Source organism: Trachemys scripta, chromosome 2, assembly GCF_013100865.1.
Source record: "Trachemys scripta elegans isolate TJP31775 chromosome 2, CAS_Tse_1.0, whole genome shotgun sequence".
Classification (NCBI taxonomy): Eukaryota; Metazoa; Chordata; order Testudines; family Emydidae; genus Trachemys; species Trachemys scripta.
In genome coordinates this window covers 146,429,849-146,450,737 of record NC_048299.1, presented here as the reverse complement: position 1 = coordinate 146,450,737, position 20,889 = coordinate 146,429,849, and the positions used below count along the sequence as shown (strand labels likewise).

Genomic DNA, 20,889 nt, shown 5'->3' with positions numbered 1-20,889 from the left:
CATAGGGGTTGGGTGACAGCCAAGTATTTGCATTTAATGGAGCCGTGGCTTCTACATGAAGATCTAATGTTTTGATTAGAAAAAATGTGAGGGCTTGATTTTATTTCCGCCCCCCCCCCCCCCCCCCGCACTTGCAGTAAGGTTCCTTCACACTGCCCGAGCCACCTTAGTGCAAGTGAGAATCAGGCCCTGACCCTCTACTCCTGTCCACCCCCCCAATGTGAGTGAATTTTCTGCAGACTTTCAAATAAAAATCACCATTATTCTGCTGCCCAGTATGTCAACCTTCAGGCGTCTCCTCCCCCCTGCACGAAGTGTAGATAGTGCAAGCTGATAACCTCTTAAGTGTACTAGTCTAATGATCTACTGGGTCAACCATGTCCCATTCCCCTGTAGGTTCCTATTAAAGGGAATGCTGCTCTGTTCACAGGTACTTTCTGCTGTGTGTAAACTACTTTTTCTACGGCGAGACGGTAACGGATTACTTTTTCACCCTGGTACAGCGAGAGGAGCCCTTGAGAATTCTCAGCAAATACCATCGCTTCATTTCCTTTGCCCTCTACTTAACAGGTAATTTTATTTGTTTCCGCCAGTTAAATTTGTCTCGTTGCTGTTTTTGAGCTGAGGTTAGTCATCAGCCTCTTGAAATGCAACTTTTTTTTTTCCTGTAGGCAGGTCGGGCTCCAGTGTCCCCAGTGGATTTGCTCTGTCTTACGTACAAAATACGAGTGTGGGGAAGGATGGTCCAGTGGTTAGAGTTCCAACCCAGGGCTTGTGTGATCCATGTTCAGTTCCCTACTTGACCTTGGGCAAATCACTTAGTCTCCCCATGCCTCCATTTCCTGCCAATAGAACAGGGATAATAGCAATTGCCTACCTGACAGCTTGTGAGGTGCTCAGTTACTGTGTATCTAAGATAGCCTTGTTGTGAAAGACAGCCTACAAAATAGGGAATAATTGGGTTTGAGAGCAGCAGTGTTGTTGCTTCCTCAGTTTCTTTTTCTTGCCTGATTTACTGGGGGAAAGACACGTCCTCCTTTCCTTGCTGAGGATTGTCCTTCCATCCCAGCAGACAGTGTCTGGTTTAGGTAGGGTGTTGGTGTAAATACCTGATTCTCTCCAGAGACTCGGTTTAAATGAACTTGATACTTGCTTTTGATCTTTCCTCTCCTCCTTTTGTTTTGCCTCCCCTAGTCTCCAGTCCTGGCACGCGCACACTTCGTGAATGCAGCGTTAGTAGGGAAAGGTGCCTGACTCAGAGCCCCTGGAGCAATATTCCTCTTTCTGTAGACCTGCGACGTGCAGCCTCATTTCAGGCTTCTTTCGCACCTCTAAGCCAAATGTGACTCACCCCTGCCATGAAACGAGCCAGAAGTGAAGCATCTGTGGCAGATGGAGCGATCATTGGCTTTGAGTTATGTCTCGGTGGCCGTTGTAAAGATTTATTTTGGGGTTCAAACACGTCTGTTAAGAACTGGATCCACGCCTGCCTAATTGTGCGGTGTAAGTGACCAAAACGCCCTCTGCATCGGATGGGAAGCTACAGTCCTCTTTGATGCTACTTCCATTGTGCAGTGACTAGGCAGAATAACTGTAATTTCCACCTTTCTTTCTCCTGTGCTAGCCTTGCAAAGTTTTACTTGCCACTTGGCTGGGTGATTAATATTTTGATGTGTGAGTAAACGATCCTTTTCTTTTGCATTCTGGTAAAGAAAGGGGAGTAGACTTCTTGCCTTTGCTGGTAAATTTTCATGGCAATTCAGCAACGCTGCTCCAGGCCTAGAGTAACTCTCCTGTCAGTGTAAACTGTGCAGAGGCAGACTCAGGATAAACTGTAGATCTATTTTTAACTCCTCCTTTCTGGTGATTAAGTGGAGGTGTTTCCTCTCAGCTAGCAAGCTCACTGTGAGTTATGAATCCCTAGGATGAGCTTCAACCTAGAAATGGAGCGGCACTTGCTGTTGAGAGCTGTGCTAGATTTCCAATGGTCCTAGCAACATGGGATATTTGTGAGGTGTCGGGGGCTGGTTAAAAACTGGGAGAGGGAGGTTAGGAGCTAAAGAGGGTTATCACGATACCCTAAAGCACTCAAACAACTTAACCGGCAGACAAACTGTATCTAAAGAGTATCACTGTGTAAATGCAGCCACCTCTGGGTGGACGCAGCAGCTAATTAAGAACTCTGTGCCATTAAACAGGTAAGTGAAGAATACTCTGTAGTTGATATTACGTGGGAAGATCAGAGGTAGAATAAATGATTAGCTGTTGGCAGAAAACAGTCTAACCTGCATAGGGGTGATCATGGTTAATTGGCTATAAGTCCTTTTTAAAAAAAACAATTTCCATTCTTTAATTAACCATTTTGCATCCACGGTGCACATCATCCTCATGTTGCTGATTCTGTTCTGTAGCCGAAACAATCAAGAGATGCTGCAGTGATACGGCAGATGTAATGGAAAATCGAGAGGCATTTCCTACTACTGCACGATCTGATCTTGCTCTTTTTTCTTTTCTCTTCCCACAAGGCTTCTGCATGTTTGTCCTGAGTCTGGTGAAAAAGCATTACCGTCTCCAGTTCTACATGGTAAGATTAAATAAACGGCTTTGTTGCTCCGGAGCTATTAGCTTTGGGAGATGGAGGCTGTTTGCATATATGGTTTAGAAGAGCAGAAGCCTGTGAATGCTTCTGTGTCCCCTGGGTGTTGTGATACTGCTTAATGGAAAAGCTGTTCCTGGCAGCTTGAAGTATTTGGCATTTGGCTCTTGAACTGACTGATTTCCTTAGAAATGTGAATTCCATTGTCTGCATTTGCAGTGCATTTCTTAGTAACCCTTTCAGCTGTGCAAGCTAAGGTGATTGTCCAAGGTTATTCAAACCTCATGCCTGGAGGGTGTTGGTGGAATCATCTGTAGGAGTTAGACTGGCCCCACCACAGTATAGTGATGCACAGATTGGCTACCTGTGTCCTTTATTGGGATGCTTTTGTTTCCTTCTGGATGCAGGATGTCAGACTAGATGGACCATCCCCAATATGGGGATTCTTATGTTCCAGGTCTCTAGTCAAAGTACACTAAGATGTATGGGATACGTGTGGGCTAAAGGGTACTTGGTCCAGGAATGTCAAACATCCTCCCACTCAGGTTCTGAATGGTAATGGAGATGTTGCTTTGCTCAACTCCGAAGTAGGGATGGGATACTATCTGCCATCTTTGTGTTTACATCATGCTGTTTCCGCCTGAGATGTACATAGACATAACCCACTCCAAACAGTATTCATCGGCGTCTGGTTTCTGCCGTAGGCTGTTACGAGAAATGTCTCTAGGCAAACTGGACTGCATGCTGTTTTCTCTTCCAGTTTGGTTGGACCCATGTGACTTTGCTAATTGTTGTTACCCAGTCGCACCTCATCATTCACAACCTGTTTGACGGAATGATCTGGTGAGTTGGTGCCTGTTACGTGTGACTTTGCTTTGTGTTGCATAGTGTATGCTCCTGATTTCTCCTTGCTAAAGTGCTTTTTACTAAAACTTTTAACCAACAAGCATAGGGATAGGATGTGCCTTCCATAAGGGACTACAACATGCTTTGCATAAGAGAGCCAAACAATGGGTCAGGCCCTTTTTGGATTGCTTTGCGCTGCTCAGTCAATGCAGAGCAGCCAGAAAGCCACTCTAAAGGGGCAGCTGCGTATTCCTCTGGCATTGAGAAGGCTCCCAGATGGCATAAAGCTAGTGTAGCTGCTTTTGTCATCCTAACTCGAATAGGGGGTGGGTGCAGAGAGCATGCACTCCAGCCACTCATGCTTGGTGAGGTGGTCCCTGGGACACAGCTGCTGCCAGTGTAACTTAAAGCAGCCACCAGGTCCAAGTGTTAGGAAGGGGGAGTGGTTGGAAGAGGGTAGAAAGGTGGCTTTATAACCAGCCTCCTTTGGCAGTTTGTTGCCGCTGCTGCCCAGTGTGTGAGGTTAGTGCAATGGAGGATTCAGTCCAATATCCTCAGTCACCTTGTTCCTTGTATCAGCCATAATGAAAGAACTTTACCGTGCTCGTAGTACACTGTACAGTGTGCAATCTGAACCATTCTTAAGTGCTTTACAAGCGGCAGAGCACCTGGCTCACCCCTGAAATGCAGCTGCTTCTGGGGTTAATCACGGTGATTGATTAACAGCCCATTACACATTAGAGCAAGCGCAGAACACAGCAAGGGGGAATTCATAGAACTGATCTGACAGCTGGCGAGGGCCTTGGGACGAATGACACTACTGCAAAAGCCCAGGAGTCAGTCTGACATGGTGTAGCCATATCAGACTTACCCAAGCGGGCACTAGCTGAATGTGGGCAACATATTGCGGTTAAGCGTCAAATGACTCCTGTAGTTGTGCCCGTTATGAATGGCTTCTCTCTCCTTCCTCCTAGGTTCATTGTCCCGATTTCATGTGTGATCTGCAATGACATCATGGCCTATATGTTTGGGTTTTTCTTTGGCCGCACCCCACTCATCAAGGTTTGTCAGCTGTGCAAAGCCCTGTCTTCAGGCTCTGTGTTGCTGTGGAGCCTTTGACCCAAGGTTGGAGACTCGATCAGGGTGGTGGAGCTCGCCTTTGCGTTTGGATCCCAGCCTCAAAACTTTCCACCCATCAGTCACTGTTTGAAAAGACCCTTGGTGAAGAATATGAAGGAAGACTTGCCAGGGCTTGTGTATCATTTGTGCTGTATTGCACTTCCTTAGATCCTGATCCAATGTCTACTGATCAGGCCCTTACTTAAGTTCTGTCCCCATCCCAAGCTCTGCATGCTAATGGTTAAAAGACACGGTTTCCTACAAAGGTTCGGTTTATTTACCTGGTGAAGTTCTTTGGGAGCATGGACTCTTCCTTGCATTGTACAGCGCGGTCTGGGCTTGCTGACTACATATCAGAGGAGGTAGTTTAGAAATAGCTCTTCTTTATTGCAGCATATGCAAGCTGGAGTTATTGAATATTTGACTTGAAAAAGCCAGTGAGAACTATTCTAGACTAAATGCACAGTCTGCATTGAGAACAGCTTTCCATAGTGATGAGAAAATGTCAAACTAAAGGTTCCGAAGAGTGTATTGTAATGAAAAACTTCCTCTATATTAATTTTTTTTCCTTATGGGTGAAACCATAAAAAGCTTTTCCAGGGATGCTGTTAATGAAGTGGGTTGAGTATCCCAGCGACTAATAAACATTCCCTTTATGGGCCTTTTATTTATTTTTTAATGGCTGAAATGAGGGTGTGTATGTTTCTGTGTTTGACCAATAACCCGAAGTTGTAACATTTCAGATACGTACCTTGCTAAGATTATATTAAATGCTTTTAAATATAGTCAGATTGCAGTGTATTTTGGCCACTGCTCTGCCTTGGGGGCTGCAAGGCAGGGTGATGTGCCTGCTTCTCCTTCATCTGGGAACTTGGCCTTGTCAGAGGTATTCCCCAATGGGCGAGTTAGGGTCAGACCGAGTGAGAGGATCTGTCCTACGATCTGCATGTATTGGCCTTTACCCAGTTGGAACTCATGAGCTGGGGATATTGATTGCCATCTAACTTCTGTGGGAGGTGGACATTGGCTTCGCAGAGCTATTTGGGGTGGACCTTGAGGGTATTTTTTAATATGTTCTCTTTCTTGTATCTGCAGCTTTCCCCAAAGAAGACCTGGGAGGGTTTTATTGGCGGGTTCTTTGCCACTGTTCTGTTTGGACTGCTGGTAGGTAGCACACCATGGCATTTAATTGGCTCTCTCTCCATAGTAAGATGCACCGGTGCAGTCTGCCTGCCACGGCTAAGGAATACACGTAAGCTTTGTGCTCTCTTCCACCCAAGTTGTCTGAAGTTTTACAGCGGGCTTTAAACTGACTTGTTCTGCCTTCCAGTGAGGACGACTCAAACCCACTGCTGAGAAATCGCTTCCTCTCAAGTGGGGCTTGATATTCTCAGACCTATAGCATCCAGACTCCATGGGATTTCCCAGTGCCACACATGCTGTACAGATAGAGGCCAGGGTGGCAGAGAAAGCAGTCTGCTCTGCTTGGACGCTAGTGATTTGCCACGGCTCTCTTTGTAACACAGTGTTTTGGCCCTCGTGTCGTAGGCTTAGATTTTTCCTCTTGCCTACTACCACTGTGCATGCTGGAGATTGCAACATCTCAGTGGGTGCTGTCGTGCTGGCAAAGTATTTTGGGATCCTCTGAAGTGATTGCTCTGCTACACTTCTGTAGTATCTGCCTCAAGGTTGTGTGGGGAGCTCAGCGCTCTGGTCGCAGAATGTTATCCCCCTGGGACTTTTTGGGGGTGGGGAGAGGGGGATAAGGCCACATTTAATATCTGTGCAGTTGCATAAAGCCCAGAGAGAGCTGGGTAATTCAAATGAAGACTGAAAAGTTCAAGGACTGTCCCAATTTGTCAGGCTGTTATCTGTTAAGGAAGGATTTCATTAATGCAAGTTGGCTGGATGGAGTTGTCTGCTCTGTCTTGATCATGCAGTTACTCTGATTGCTGCTTTCCGAGCTGATGTACATGAAAAGAAGCCGCTTACCATTCCTCTAGTCAACTTAATGCTTTGCAAGAGAGTAAGCTTCTTAATGAGCCAAGGATGTGGCTGACTCGCAGCCCTGAATCTCAGCTCTCTCTCTCTCCGAGGATGTCATTCCTCCTTCCAGCGTTCAGGTGAATGGGTAAGGCTTGTATCAGAGCCATCTGATGAGGGGGATGCATGCCCAGATCTGAATTTTCTACTATTGGTGCATTGCCATATTTTAACATGTTGCAACATAAAAACAGATTGAAGGACATTTAGGAGGAAAAAAATAACATGCAGAAGTGGAGGGGAAGGAGAAAAAACGAGGATGCTTAGGAAGGGAGCAATCAAGGATGAGAAGGAGGGACAGCAATAAATATGAGGCCAAGAGAGACCATAGCAAAAACCCTTTCAGTAGCTGAGTGTGTAGGGAGAAATGGCCAGAGCTGGGGAGGCAGTTGCACAGCCTAACGCCCACCCTCCCAATAACCAACCAAGCAAAGGTCTGAATTTTAAGTTGCCTGTATCCTTAGTTTCTCTTGACATGCCTTTTCTGCTTCCCACAACCAAGCTGTCGTACTTGATGTCTGGATACCGGTGCTTCACCTGTCCCGTGGAATTCAATAATGACTCCAACAGCTTCACTGTGGATTGTGAGCCATCTGAGCTGTTCCAGCTACAAGAATATAATATCCCTCTGGTGATTCAGTCTGTCATTCGCTGGGTAGGACTCTGAATGTGCATTCTCAATGATGGATAGGTTGGCAATAACCATTAAAAAGGGATACATTAACTGGGCTGGAAATGCCCAGGAAGGACGGGATTAGTTTAAGGTACTACAAAGGAATGCAGCAAGGGGTAACTGCATGTAACTGACCAAGGAAAACTTCATATTCGGAGATGTTCCCCTAATAGCGAGACTGGTTAAACCATGGAATAATCTCCCAAGGGAAGTGGTGGAAGCCAGATTTCTTAAGTTATTTAAGACTAAATTGGACAGAGCCCAGGAGAACATACTGTAGGGAACAATCTTACCCTGATAGAGGTGGGGAGGTGGGCAAGAAAGGTCTCTTCCAGCTCGACTTTCTATGAAGCAAGAAAGGGCTCTGCGTGCAAACGAAGGGATCTAGCAAAATAGAGAGATGATTACAGGAGTACCTAGGCACTGCAATCATAGAACAGGACTCCATGGTGCTAGGCACTGTGTATACACAGAACAAATGCAATCAATGCCCCAAGCCGCTTACAATCCAAGTATGAGACAAGAGACAACAGATGGATACAGACAGATGGGGGAATACAAGGAAATAGTGACAAAATGGGTCAGATATATCCCTGGCTTTGCTCTGATGTCAAGCAGGGGTGAATTGTGGTACAGTATGCGTATGAGATTCGTCTTTGCAGAATTGGGTTTAAATAGAGGTGATTAACACCTTGGTCAAGATTTCTAAAAGCAACTACATATTTCGGGTGCCCAACTCGGAGTGCCTTGAAGGGGCCTGAGTTTGAGGGCAGATGCATAGCACTTTCTGAAAACCTGGCACCTCAAGTTGGCCTTCCAAAGTCACTAGTCACTTGAAAAGCTTGACCTTGGACTCCAGTAAGGCAGGGTTAGGATAGATTTCAATGGAGCACAATGCCTTTCTCTGATCCTTCTCCCACTTTGACCCTCCTTGTCTGCAGAAAACAGTCCGGATGTATCCCTTCCAGATCCACAGCATCGCCCTCTCCACCTTTGCATCCCTCATTGGGCCCTTTGGAGGATTCTTTGCTAGTGGGTTTAAGAGAGCCTTCAAAATCAAGGTAGTGTATGGGTAGCCCCCTTCTGCCAAAGTCAGGTATCAGACAGCAGGTGCATCTGAAGCTAGCACATTTGATTGTCATCACCGTAAACAATGCCCCAGGTCAGAGGATGGCGGGGTTGGAGGAGGCTTCTGTCAATATTGTGGGGAAAGAGGAGGGCTCTTCTCATGTGGAGTGGAGGGAGGAAAGATGGGTTAATAAAATACAACAGTGAAATGCTAAAATTAACATTGATGCAACATTGAGGCTGAGAAACTGAGTACCTGCAGATCAGGAAATTCCACAAGCTGAAGCTTTCTCCAACACATTGCACATGCAGAGGGTCCTTTATATGTAAATATAAACCTTTTATACCATAACATACAGGATGCTCAGTGGGGCAGGGTTTTAGATGATAAAACTTTAACCTCTTTGGAATTTCCTGCTCCTCAGTCCTGATATCATAGAATCATAGAGTATCAGGGTTGGAAGGGACCTCAGGAGGTATCTAGTCCAACCCCCTGCTCAAAGCAGGACCAATCCCCAGACAGATTTTTACCCCAGTTCCCTAAATGGCCCCCTCAAAGATTGAACTCACAATCCTGGATTTAGCAGGCCAATGCTCAAACCACTGAGCTTTCCCCCTCCCCCCTAACGCTTGTTTGCAAGAAGTGTTGTTGGTTGAAAAAGTAATTTTGGGGATGGGGGATGAACAGCGTCCTTAGGCTGCGCTTAGTGCTATCGGCAGATGTTCTGGGAGAATGCGGTGTCACACAGTGCGTTCACGCTACGTGTATGCAGTAAATGTGGATAACAGGTTTTTGGCATAGCTCAGTGAAACTTTTATGATTGCACAGGACTTCGCCAACACAATCCCAGGGCACGGCGGGATCATGGATCGCTTTGACTGTCAGTACCTGATGGCTACCTTTGTCAACGTGTACATTGCAAGTTTTATCAGGTATTATTTATTGCTTCATGGCAGCACTTAGTGGCCACAACTGAGCGACTCTGATACCTTAAAATCTAAATACACAAGACATGGGGCAGGAGGGGAAAAAGCCTGGGAGATTGTGTCTCGCCCAAGGTCACACGGCAGGCAGGTGGCAGAGCCAGGAATAGCATCCGTGTTTCCTGAATTCCAGTCCTGTCTCCTATCCACTGATCCCTGCTTCCCTTCTCCTTTTGGGCTCACCAGAGCATATACTAAGGAATAACTCTTTCCCATTAGTTTGGGCCTTGGCAGATAGCTTTATAACTGAATGGAAAGGAAAACCACTGGTCTGGAGGGACATTTTGTTGTTTTGTTTGAATTTATGGGGACCTTCTAATGGGAGAGGAGAATAATTTCTTCCATTGATTGGAAATTAAAGACTATTTTACATTTCACTTCCTTGTGTCTCTTTCCTCAACTGTAAAATGGAGGTGGCGGAATAAGGCTAGTCCCCTTTGTGAAATGCTGAGGGATGGGGATGCTGTTTAAGGATGCTCGAAGTTAGGCACGTGCTTTGCTGAATCTGAACCCAGACGACCAGATCCTGGAGTTAGGATTCATTGCAAACAGTTCTTTCTTTGGTTTGTTGCAGGGGTCCTAACCCAAGCAAACTGATCCAGCAGCTTTTAGCTCTACGGCCAGATCAGCAGGTCCACATCTTCAACACGTTAAAGGCGCACCTTGTTGATAAGGGTATGTTGGCCAGTTCTGAGGACGCATAGGCATCCAGGCAGTTGGAACAGGACTGAAAAAGAGGGCAAGTCCCTCAAGGAAATCCCAGCTCGCCTGACTTAAGACAATAACAAGGCCTCGTTTCACTGTTGTTTTTTCCTTTCCTTGTAAATGTTCGCATTTGTGGGGCTCTGGGTTTTTTTATAATATGTATTTATATGGCTTTGGTTAAAATAAGCAAAGTGGAGCTTCTAGATGGAAAGGAATCAAGAACTGAAAGGACCGTAGAGTGAAGATGTCCTCTCGGATCTGCGTGGCAACTCTTGTCTTCAGTGTGTATGGGCAGAGCTTGACTTCACTACTCTTAGGGGATGTGTCGACGCTGGGATACATGCATGCGTTTTTTCTGCCCAGGTTCAGCTCCAGGAGTGTAAGCTCTAGTGAAGATGAGACACGGGCACTTTTACATCAGTATCCTCTAACCCTGCCAGGCTGTGTCTATACTAAGAAAATGGGAAGCCATGCAACTCTCAGTGGAATAGAGAGGACACTGGTAGTTCTTTTTGCAACCTTGTGTATCCCTGTATGTAGGCTAGGGAAATTGGGGACCTGTAATTATCCACCACTGGTAGCTGCATTGACGATGAATTTGAGTCTTCATTTCCCCTAGTATAGCCATAGCCTGGGTGTGCATAGAACTTCTTGCAGGTAGAGAACAGAAAGCTCAACAAATCTGAAAGAAATGTTTGCCCAAATCCTGCTACATAAGATCCATGCAAGAAGACCCATGCATACACTTCGACTTGCCATCTTTGTAGTACCTCCCACATTTCCCCCACTCCAGCAATTATTTAACAAAGTCGATTTTTAAACCCACATTTTTACTGTGCCATTTAAACAAAAATAGACCCAACTAATCTTTACAGCAGGGACAGGAATACAGAAGGGAATGTGAGAGGTTCAAGTTACATCAAATAACTTCCTTTAAAAAGCATTCCAGTTTTATTTAAGAAGTCCTACCAAGTAAGAACAAGCTTTTAAAAAAATTTGTTCACTTTTTCATGGCTTTTTTTCCATCCAGAGCATAACGTACATATTTTTTTTAAAACATTGAAGCATGAAAACTTCTCTCAAGAGTAGGCAACACCACATCCTGATATTTTAGCTGTTTGGAGAGCTATCACTCACAGAACTTTATTTTCCCATTTGGAAGTCCAGAGGGCGTAGTACCCAGCTGGCTGTGCTGTTGGGGTTTTTATTTTCTGGTGTGGGGAGGGTGGTTTTTTTTTTGTTTGTTTGTTTCGTTTTTTTCTTTCAGGGATCATGTCTGCCAATGATGTATTACTTGAGTTCTAGACATCATGCTGCTGAGTTGACCGTAGTCGGGATTGCGTGTCAGTCTGGGTTTGGTCAGCTTTCCAGGCTTCTCTCCTTTCTCCGTCACTGACTCCGTCTTGTTTTATGTATGTTGCACTTAACGTTTGGAAACGTGTAATTGTTTTCCAGGTATTTCCCTCTATTTCTTGACTTCAAACATACCATACTTTTTTTTTAAATAAAAACAAATAAATGGAAACGCCATCAGACTGACTTCAGAGGTTCCAAGATTCAGAATGATAGCTTGTGATCTAACAGCACAAAAGTTCATTTTAGTTGTGGGTTGTATTAACATTGTCATGTATCAGGGAAACTCTATTTTACTGTGACTTCTCGCCATAGTTTGTGGGTGAGCCAGGCTGTGATGAGAAATACATTTTACATATTTGTTGAACCTGGGGAACAATTAACAGGGAAAGATCATACAGAGATGCCGTTGTTAGTGTCTTGAAAGCAAGTCACTGTCCTAAGTCTTCAACGCAGATCTATATTTGAAGCTAGCTAACCTAGCAAGTGAAAATAAAGTACCTGAGATCATTCTGTATGCTTTTACTGCATAGTCTAATGCCACCACTGCTTCCACATACCTCTGGCGTATTTTTATCTTCATAGCAGCCACTTCCTCCTCTCCCTGTATTGCAGTTCTGGAGGGCAGAGAGTCACATCGGCGGTGCTACACAAACAAATATTTGATCAAAAGCAAAATGGTGCTGAGAGGATATTAAGGCAGAGCCCAGGTGAGATGCAATCTAAGGATCTGACTCTGCACCACGCAAGACACCCTCAGCTTCCACTGAGGATGCTCGGCAAATTGGATGACTTGACTCTGTTTCTGTGGTCCCAATTCAGGGTAGTATTGAAGCATTTTTGCTTAATTTTTAAGCAGATGCTTTCCTGAACTGTAGGCTTAGAGCCAGTGTCGTGTCTACTGAAATCCATCGGAGTCTTGACTTTGACTTAAAGGCATTAAATTCAGGCCCTTAATTTGGTTTCAAAGGCGATTTAGGAGGTTGTTTTTAAATGTTTCCTCCCTTAGGTCTTTTTGGGGGGTTTAATCACCTGGCAAAACAAAAGCTGCTGCTATTTTGGATACTTCTTGTCTGATACCAATATCTGCCAGAATTCCAGCACCCTAAACTGTGTTTGAGCAGATGTTCATGAACAAGTTATCAAGCGAACCTACAGTACTGTGTAATAAATGTGATTACAGTGTATTGATCTATAGAAAAAGAACACTGTCACCTGTTTTCATGTGAGAATTTGGTCTTCCCCCTTCATCTGTTCTACATCTTCATACTTTTTTACAATTATTAGGCATATTTTTCTTTGAGGAAGCTTATGATTTTAAACTATAGGATTTGGGTTTTCTTCATGTTGGACTTTTTTAATGCTGATTGTGAACACTGGAGGGCATTGTGGGTTCTTGAGTGTCTGCATACTCATAGGAGATAGGAATAGCCATCCACATATCTAATTAAAAGCTTTCTGAACTAGGCTGAGTACAGTTTTTCAAACCTGGGTTCATACATTTCCTCTACTTCTGCCCCCTCCTCAACCTTGAAGTGAAGTAAAACGAACCTTCAAACCTGTCAGGAATCCTGATAAATTAATTCTATATGTAAAGGCACTCATAAGTGCTGTTACTTGTCAGTGTCCTGTGTTTGACTGCTCTTACTCAGTCGCATGGCTCATTGGACGTGTACAATACTTACACTGGTTTAACATCCAAGGGACTATGGGATAACACCCTGTGTTTGCTGTACAAAAAGTTACGTACCAGAAGGATAGAATCCTCCTCTGTTTTGCATAGCTCCGTGGTGCAGCCTGTCTTCATTGCACGAATCCATTGGTTTATTAAAAGCCCTATATTTCTCCTCCCCCCTCCGTCCCCTATATGCAGCAGAGCTCTATAGTTTGGATCATAGTAGAAATTGGCTGTGAAACAGGTTTACCAACCAGGGAATTTCAGCCTGTGCACAGTAGCTGCAGTGCAACATACTGAATGTAGGTTTATACATTCACTAGCTTCTAAGCAATGACATTCTTAAACCTCTAAATGCTGGTAGTTTGCCCTAAGTGGTTCAAATTGGCCATTCCAAAATGAGAGGTCACTTTTGGAAATTTGGGGAGTAAGTGACTCATCTAAGGCTACAGAGGAGGTAGTAGTTAATCTGTGATCCAGGGATTAAAAACCTTGGAGTTGCAGGGTTTGGGTTCTGGCCTGCATTAGGAAGGATTTGAGCCAAAAACTTTAATTTTGCCTCATGTCAACAAAATCAGGGTGTAAATCTGAATATTAAGAGTGCACTTTGGAGTCCATCAACTTTAACATATATATCTGTGTATGTTGTGCAGGTGACTAGGTCCTTCCCTGAAATATTTTTTAAACTTGGTCCTAACATAGCTTTTGTGAGGCCTTAGATTTAGTGACTTTGTGTAGCTAGCACTCACGAAACACACTGCCAACAACAGAGCTGCCTTGGCAAGATTTTCATAAAGGCGCTCACCAGAACTTTCTCCTATAGCTGAAATGCATGAAATCAAGACCCCTGCAAGTTACCTGCATGCTGTGGTAGCTGCTTTGTGAGCACTGTTGGGTTAAAGGGGAAGACCCTCTGGGCTTGCTCTACAAGGAGACAAACTGCAAAAGCAAAGTTGCTGGTGTGTCAGAACAAGTGGTTGAGGAACAGATTCAATAGCTATGTGGTTTTCTGAGCTAAGAGGAAGGTAATGTTCCTCATTCTGGGTCTCTGAATTAACCCAAAGCTGTTAAAGGGTGAAGCTTCCTTGCTGTCTTGTTTAGAGCTCTACAAATGGGCTGGTTCTGAAACTACCTGCTAGCAAGGTCAAATGAAATGGCCGAAAGCCATTTAAAGGGCTTTTTAGAATGCTCTAATAAGTGAGGGGAATGCTGGAGACTGAGGCCCTGATCCTGCAACTGGTTGCACAGGGGGACCCATTGCACCCACAAGCAGAGCCAGGGGCCTAAAATCCTCTGCTTGGAGAGAGGTGTCTCCATAGATGATAGTAGGTAGGTACTCAGCTATGTTACAAGCCGCTAAGAGACCGGAAGGTTAGAGGATGCTACGTGGTCAGCGATGGTGAGTGGAGGTGACAATGAAGGCAGTTGCTGGGGAGTACTAGCTGAAATGGGAAGGTAACAAGGGATGACGAGTCCTTCTGAGTGCATATTGATGAGTTGACCAAGTTCAGTTGCACATCCTTTTAAAAATTCCTTGATATTCTTTGAGCTAAATGAAAATATAAGCAAGCCATGAATGAGCACAGCAGCTGGAATCAAATGTCTTCAGGTATTAGTTTTGATGAGCATAGTATCCAGTTGTCTCTTTTTTGCTTAAATCCATTTAATCCCCAATAAATGCCCTGTGTGCCAGGCTCATTTTTGCTATGGGTGGTGCATATGGCAAGGGTACTTCGTTTGGTTTTGCTGTCTTTTGTTAGTACGATCTATCTTTCCATTCAGAGACTTCATAATTAGCAAACCTCACTCCTTGAATAGTGGAATAGAACTGCATTACTGCCTGTATGCGTTGGGTTCTCCTCTAATCTGAAATGTGAGCAGATATTGCTCTTTTACGTTAAAACCCTAGCTCTCAACTGAGGGAATGGTTGATTATGGCATGTATTGGCTTATCAGAATAGAGCCAGGGAGCTGGAGTTTGTTTGTAGTCAGGAGATTTGATTGGCTGAACGCTGAACTTCAATGCCATATATATGGTGGTTTCTCCCCTTGCCTAGGAAGTGCAGAATAATACAGGAAAGCAGTAGGGAGGCTGTTGAAGGTTCGTCATGTACTGAGGATAGAGCACAATAGCTTTTCCATTAAAGGCCTGAAATAAAATAGGGCAAGTTTGGTAAATGTTAGCAGTGTTTTAAAATGCCTGAATACTGATTGGGGCAAATGCCTACAGATAGGCTGACTTTGGTTCTAAGCAGCCACACGCTGGTTGCCAATCTCTTTGGAAGCTTGGAGCAGTTTAGCTGGCGTTTCCAACTGGAAACTGACTTCTCCAACCCCAGTTGCAGCCCGAGTTACGCTGTGGATTAGACACAGCTTGAATAGAAGGCCAGGAGTGGCCCAGAATGCACAGCAGAGAGCCTCATTACCACCCAGGTTCTGCTAGGCTTACTCGGGTTGAGTGGTTCCTTACTCCACAGTAGTATCTTTCCTGTGTGCACTCCCCTGGACTTCATTAGGATTACTCAGAGTGAGTATAATCTGCAGAATCTAGCTCCTGTTTGATTGAAAGGGGGATTTTTGCCATTGACTTCAGTGGGGAATCCTACAGCACCACAGAAACCTGAAGCACCAGTAAGTACATTGCAGAGGCCTTTGGGAATTGTTGATTTCACATGGCTCAGGGCAGGTCTCCTAGTTTGCTGCATGCATTGGACTCCCACAAGCACTAATGCCAAGGCAGTCACTGTATACAAAGAGGGGAGAATTCTCCATCTTCCTGCAAAAATCTTTTTCCTGCTAGTTCTGTACACTTGGAAAATAGATGTAACCATGCAAAAAACCATCCATGGTGGTCGTCAAGACTTGGTGGGGGAGACAACCATTTTAAAATTGGAGTCCGCATGCATCTGTCGTCATGAGGTCCTCCCGCCACCTGTAGCCAAACCCAGAGTTACATTTTTGTACCACAGTAATTTCCCTGAGTTACTGTTCCCCAGCTCTGATGTGTCCTCTGCAATCTGCTTACTTCTCTGTGCATCGTTTTTGATCAATGTTTTAAGCAATACGTGTAGACTTGCCTTTATTTGATTGAATGTCAGAATGTGATATATTGTATATTTTAAAGTATTTACCCTATTTATATACTGTATGTTACTGTTAAATAAATATGTAAGTTCCATTATCTGTGGCAAAATTATTAACACTGGCAGAGGAAGGAGCTCTCTTTAATGGTGCCTTAAATGGCACTGGTGTATTGTAGCAGTCAAGGAAAAATGTAATCGCTAATCCTTGGAGGGGTGGGATAACCTCTGCTTTGTGCTGGTAACTAAGATCCCATCTGTTTCAAACCTTCTCCTGTAATTTTTATTTATAAGAGGGATCCAAGCTTCTCGTCCCTAAATGTCCCCAGCGATCGGATACTTAATATTCTTTCCAAAAATGAGCTCTAACTCTGGATGTTTTTATCCACTTAAGACTCATACATCAGGATCTCCCAACTATTAGAGATCAAGATGAAACCTAATGTGGGGGCAGATTATCCCTCATCTGCCTGCCATGGTGTTCTTGCCACCTGCCTCTGAAGCATCTTGTATTGGCTGCTTCCAGAGCCACAAATGCTGCACTAGATGGACCGTGGGTTTCATCCAGTGTGATGGTTTGTGTCTGCCCCCAGACTCCTAACAGATTTTCTTTTCCAGAAGCACTGAGCAGTCACAGCTGCCATTGACTTCAGTGAGAAGCTGGGAGTAGGCGACAGGGGATGGATCACTTGATGATTACCTGTTCTGTTCATTCCCTCTGGGGCACCTGGCATTGGCCACTGTCAGAAGACAGGACACTGAGCTAAATGGACCTTTGGTCTGACCCTGTATGGCCGTTCTTATGTTGCACAGAATTTGGTCATCATTAACGTCCCTGCCAGGGCTTGTATTTTCCCACCCGGCTGTGGTTTTCATTGCTGACTAGACTGACTCATTGTTTAACTCGAGACCTTTGCAGGGGTTCCATGCAACCCCCTGCAAACTCACTTCAAAAAGCACCCTGAAGTAGCAGGAGCTGCAAAGGGAGACAAGGCAGTGTCACTAATGCTGTCGCAGGGAGAGAACCAGCACTTTCCGTTGGGGATGTTGGCTCTCCTCAAGCACACTATTAGAGGGGCCTAAATCCTTTTCTTGCCTCCTAACCCTCCATGCCAACCATGGGTAGCCAGGCTTGGCACTGGAGGGCACCTGTAGGCATGGGTTAAATTCTGTGTTGTAGGCCAGAGGCACCGACTAAGATCATGGGGTCCAACAGACAGTCCCTGCCCAGATAGCTTAGGCCCAGATCTTCAAAGGTGCTTAACTCCCACTGAAATCCGTGGAAGTTAGGGGCCTAAATACCTTTCATGATCAAGGCCTTACACTGTGACTAGACTAGACAGATAAACAGAAATAATCTCTCCCCTCCCCCCCATACACACTTTATAGAGGAGGAACTGAAGCACAGCTATTGTCACAGAGCTGGAAACATCTCAGATCTCCTGAGAGCCAGCGTCTTAACCACCCAACCAGCCATCCTCCCTGAAAGCAATCCCATTCCCCCCCCCCACCCCACACAACTTTTCCTGTAGTCCTGAGGGTGCAGCAGCTCCATCCCCTAAGAGGCAATAGCTGGTGAATCCGTTCACTGGCCTATTGCACAAAGCACCTCTTGCTGAGTGTGGAGTTAGCTCCCTGAGCCCAGGATGTGGCAGACAGGGTTTGTGGGCTCCTGCATTGTGGCTTTTTGTCATCCGTTTTTACCAAAAAAATTCCCGGGTGTTTTTTTTTTTTTTTTACCAAAAAAAAAAAAAAAAAAAAAAATTTAAACCAGTTTTCACCTGACTTTTGCACCATTCATGTACATGAAAATAGTGATTATGGTGAAAAAAAAATCCAATTAGGTAGATGTTTGTGGAGAAGTATGTGTAAATACCAGGCTATCTGGTAAAGTAAAGCACTGTAGTGGAACAGGGGTCCTCAACCTTTCCTCTGGAGGCCTCCCGAACATGCTATAAAAATTCTATGGCCGACCTGTGCTGCCACAACTGTTTTGCTGAATATCCAGTGGATTAAAAGCCCCTGGCATTGGGGCAGTAGCATGCGGTGCAGTTGTCCAGGGCCCCACGTCACAGGGGGCCCCCCGCGAAGCTAAGTTGCTTGGGTTTCAGCTTCAGGCGCGGATGGTGGGGCTCAGGTTTTGGCTTTCTGCCCTGGGCCCTAGCAAGTCTAAGCCGGCCCCCTCTCTGGTTTATTTTGGCTGAGCCCCCTGAAACCTGCTCATGGGCCCCCCGTTGAGAACCACTTTAGTGGAAGACAGACAGACACACACACACGTATACATATTGTTAATGTACATTCATGAACTAAACCACAGCATTAAACAGCTTTTATTTTCTGTATGTACTTTTCTCTTGCTTTTTTTCATCCTGCTATTTATTCAGAAAGCTGTGGAATTTTTGTGCACCAATTTTCTTTCATTTTTTTATATTTGTAATAAACTGAGATGCTTGGGAAATTTTAAAATAAAACCAAAATGAAGTGCTTTGAGTAAGCTGCAGCTGTTGCATTTTAGGTGGGGACTGCGAACATCTGCATTTCCAGTAATATAATGTATATACATAATATGCAGAGTCTGAGTTGTGATCTTGTTTAATTTCACAAGCCAAAATCACTTCCCACTTTGTTGCAGCTGAGAGAAGTTAGTGGCAACCCACCTACCAGTTAACACATTTAAGAAATCCATTGCGAGGCTCTGTACAAGTCCTGCCACATCTCAGAGGCTGAAGGTTTAGCTACAGGGGAAACTGGCCAGAACAGCTGTACCATGTGAGTGGCTGGAATATGTTCACATAGGGAGTTAGTCTGGAATAGCTACAGTTCTTTAAATGCACATCTTAGAGGATCTTTATTCCAGAATAACATCTGTAAACAAGACCTATTGGTTTGTCAGTATAGCGAGGCCAGTTCAGCTCACTTGCAGCTGGTGTAAAGGTGGCAAGTCGGTCAGAATTTTTTTGATCATGAGATTCCATTTAAACTTCTTAAACCCCAGAGCGCACAATGGCCCCAAGACAGTTTTGGTGCAGGGGATACAGGGCTGGGCTAAGACACTTGGCTTCTAGTCCTCTCTCTGCCACTGGCCTGCTGTGTGCCCTGGATAAGTGACTGACCTCCCCGTGCCTCAGTTTCCCCCATCTGTAACATGGAGATAACCTACCTTCATAAAGTGCCTCAGGCTGTGTGGAAGAACACCGCTAAGTTACTTTGGTAATGCTTCAGAGGGGTAGCTATGTTAGTCTGAATCTGTAAAAAGCAACAGAGGGCCCTGTGGCACCTTTAAGACTAACAGAAGCATTGGGAGCATAAGCTTTGGTGGGTAAGAACCTCACTTCTTGCATCTGAAGAAGTGAGGTTCTTACCCATGAAAGCTTATGCTCCCAATGCTTCTGTTAGTCTTAAAGGTGCCACAGGACCCTCTGTGGTAATGCTGGGTCTTAGGCTGGCCAGCTAGACCTAGAGGGTGGTTGCATAAGTCCTAACTTGTTACTTTAACAAATGCAATTTGTTTCCCTCCTCCGCCACCCCCCCATTTATGCTGTTTACATGCCATTCCATTTGCCCCATTAAACTAGACTGGACTGTCTCAGGATTCTGTGCTGCTGTCTATCACCACAGTCTCTAAGCACCTTCCTTATGCACAAACGTTCGGGTTGTGTGTTCAAATCGCAACAGATCCCCTCCTTTTGCACGGTGACGTAAGTGACTTTCTTCTGCTTTCACACAGGAGATGGTGCAAGATGTATGAGAAACAAACGTCTGACCCAAGCTTACGTTGCAGCTGTTCCACTAGTAAAAGACATTGGCTCTTCTGCTAAAAATGGCTGCATTGCGCAATACAGTATTCATCAGTTCTCAGAAGTGATTGTATTTCATTAACTCTGAAATTTAAATTAAAAACCCGCTAAATTTCTGAATGATGACATTTGGCTGCACACGCTGTATCGCTCGCACAATGCAGCTATGCAATTATGCTGACTTACTAGAGGAGAGGCTAATTAACTACCAAGCTAATTTATACATGGCCCTTAATTTACAATGGATGAAGTCATTCTATGTAAAGTACCTTGAGAGCCCGGGTCATGTAATATCTCACACTGCCATGTGTTTAACCTCACCCTGGGAGATTAAATAAAACCCCCGTGGGGTAGGGCAGTGCTGTGATCCCTGTTTTACTGATGTGGAAACAGAGAGAGAGAGACTTAAGGGCTGTGCCCAGGGTCACACAGGAAATCTGTGGCAGAGTAGGGAATTTTGAACCTCGGTCTATTGAGTCCTAGTCTAATTCTCCCCGCCCCCACCCACCTGTCCCATTCGCAAATGAATCATAACACTGCGTGAGGGACTTTTTCCCTTCCTCTAAATACATCTTTAGAAAACGGCAGCACTTCCTTTATTAGCTTGCTGCCCATTCCCTCCAGTGCAAGCTTATGGCTGTGTACTGGTCTGGTTACCCTAATTTGTACAGGGTGCTTTTCATCTTCAAGGGGTCGTGCTAATGAAGCCTCCTACCAGCCAGGAAGTGGGTACATGGGAGCACCTCATGAGTCAGTGACGGCGGACACGTTAGCGGAAAGGCCAGCTCTCAGCTGGTGTAAATCAACTGAGATTCATAGCGTTCAATGCCACTCTGTTGAGTTGCACCAGGCGAGGCTCTGGCGTGTTTGAGGGCAGGTAGTATTAGGAGCATAGGTCTAGTTTGATTTCTCTATTTTTTGGGGTGGGGAGAATTAGACTAGGACTCAAT

At 44.9% G+C, this 20,889-nt stretch overlaps 1 protein-coding gene across 1 annotated transcript in view; it reads left to right on the top strand.

Annotated features, from left to right (window-relative positions):
* The window catches only part of CDS2 (CDP-diacylglycerol synthase 2), a 40,863-nt gene extending 29,299 nt beyond the window's left edge, over positions 1-11,564 (top strand). Inside the window, exons 5-13 of the mRNA XM_034761783.1 lie at positions 431-570; positions 2,526-2,584; positions 3,357-3,439; positions 4,417-4,504; positions 5,657-5,725; positions 7,107-7,259; positions 8,219-8,338; positions 9,175-9,278; positions 9,904-11,564. Coding sequence (XP_034617674.1) covers positions 431-570; positions 2,526-2,584; positions 3,357-3,439; positions 4,417-4,504; positions 5,657-5,725; positions 7,107-7,259; positions 8,219-8,338; positions 9,175-9,278; positions 9,904-10,033 — 946 coding nt within the window. The 3' untranslated portion in view covers positions 10,034-11,564. The remainder of the gene's footprint in view (positions 1-430; positions 571-2,525; positions 2,585-3,356; positions 3,440-4,416; positions 4,505-5,656; positions 5,726-7,106; positions 7,260-8,218; positions 8,339-9,174; positions 9,279-9,903) is intronic.
* Positions 11,565-20,889: the final 9,325 nt, after the last annotated feature.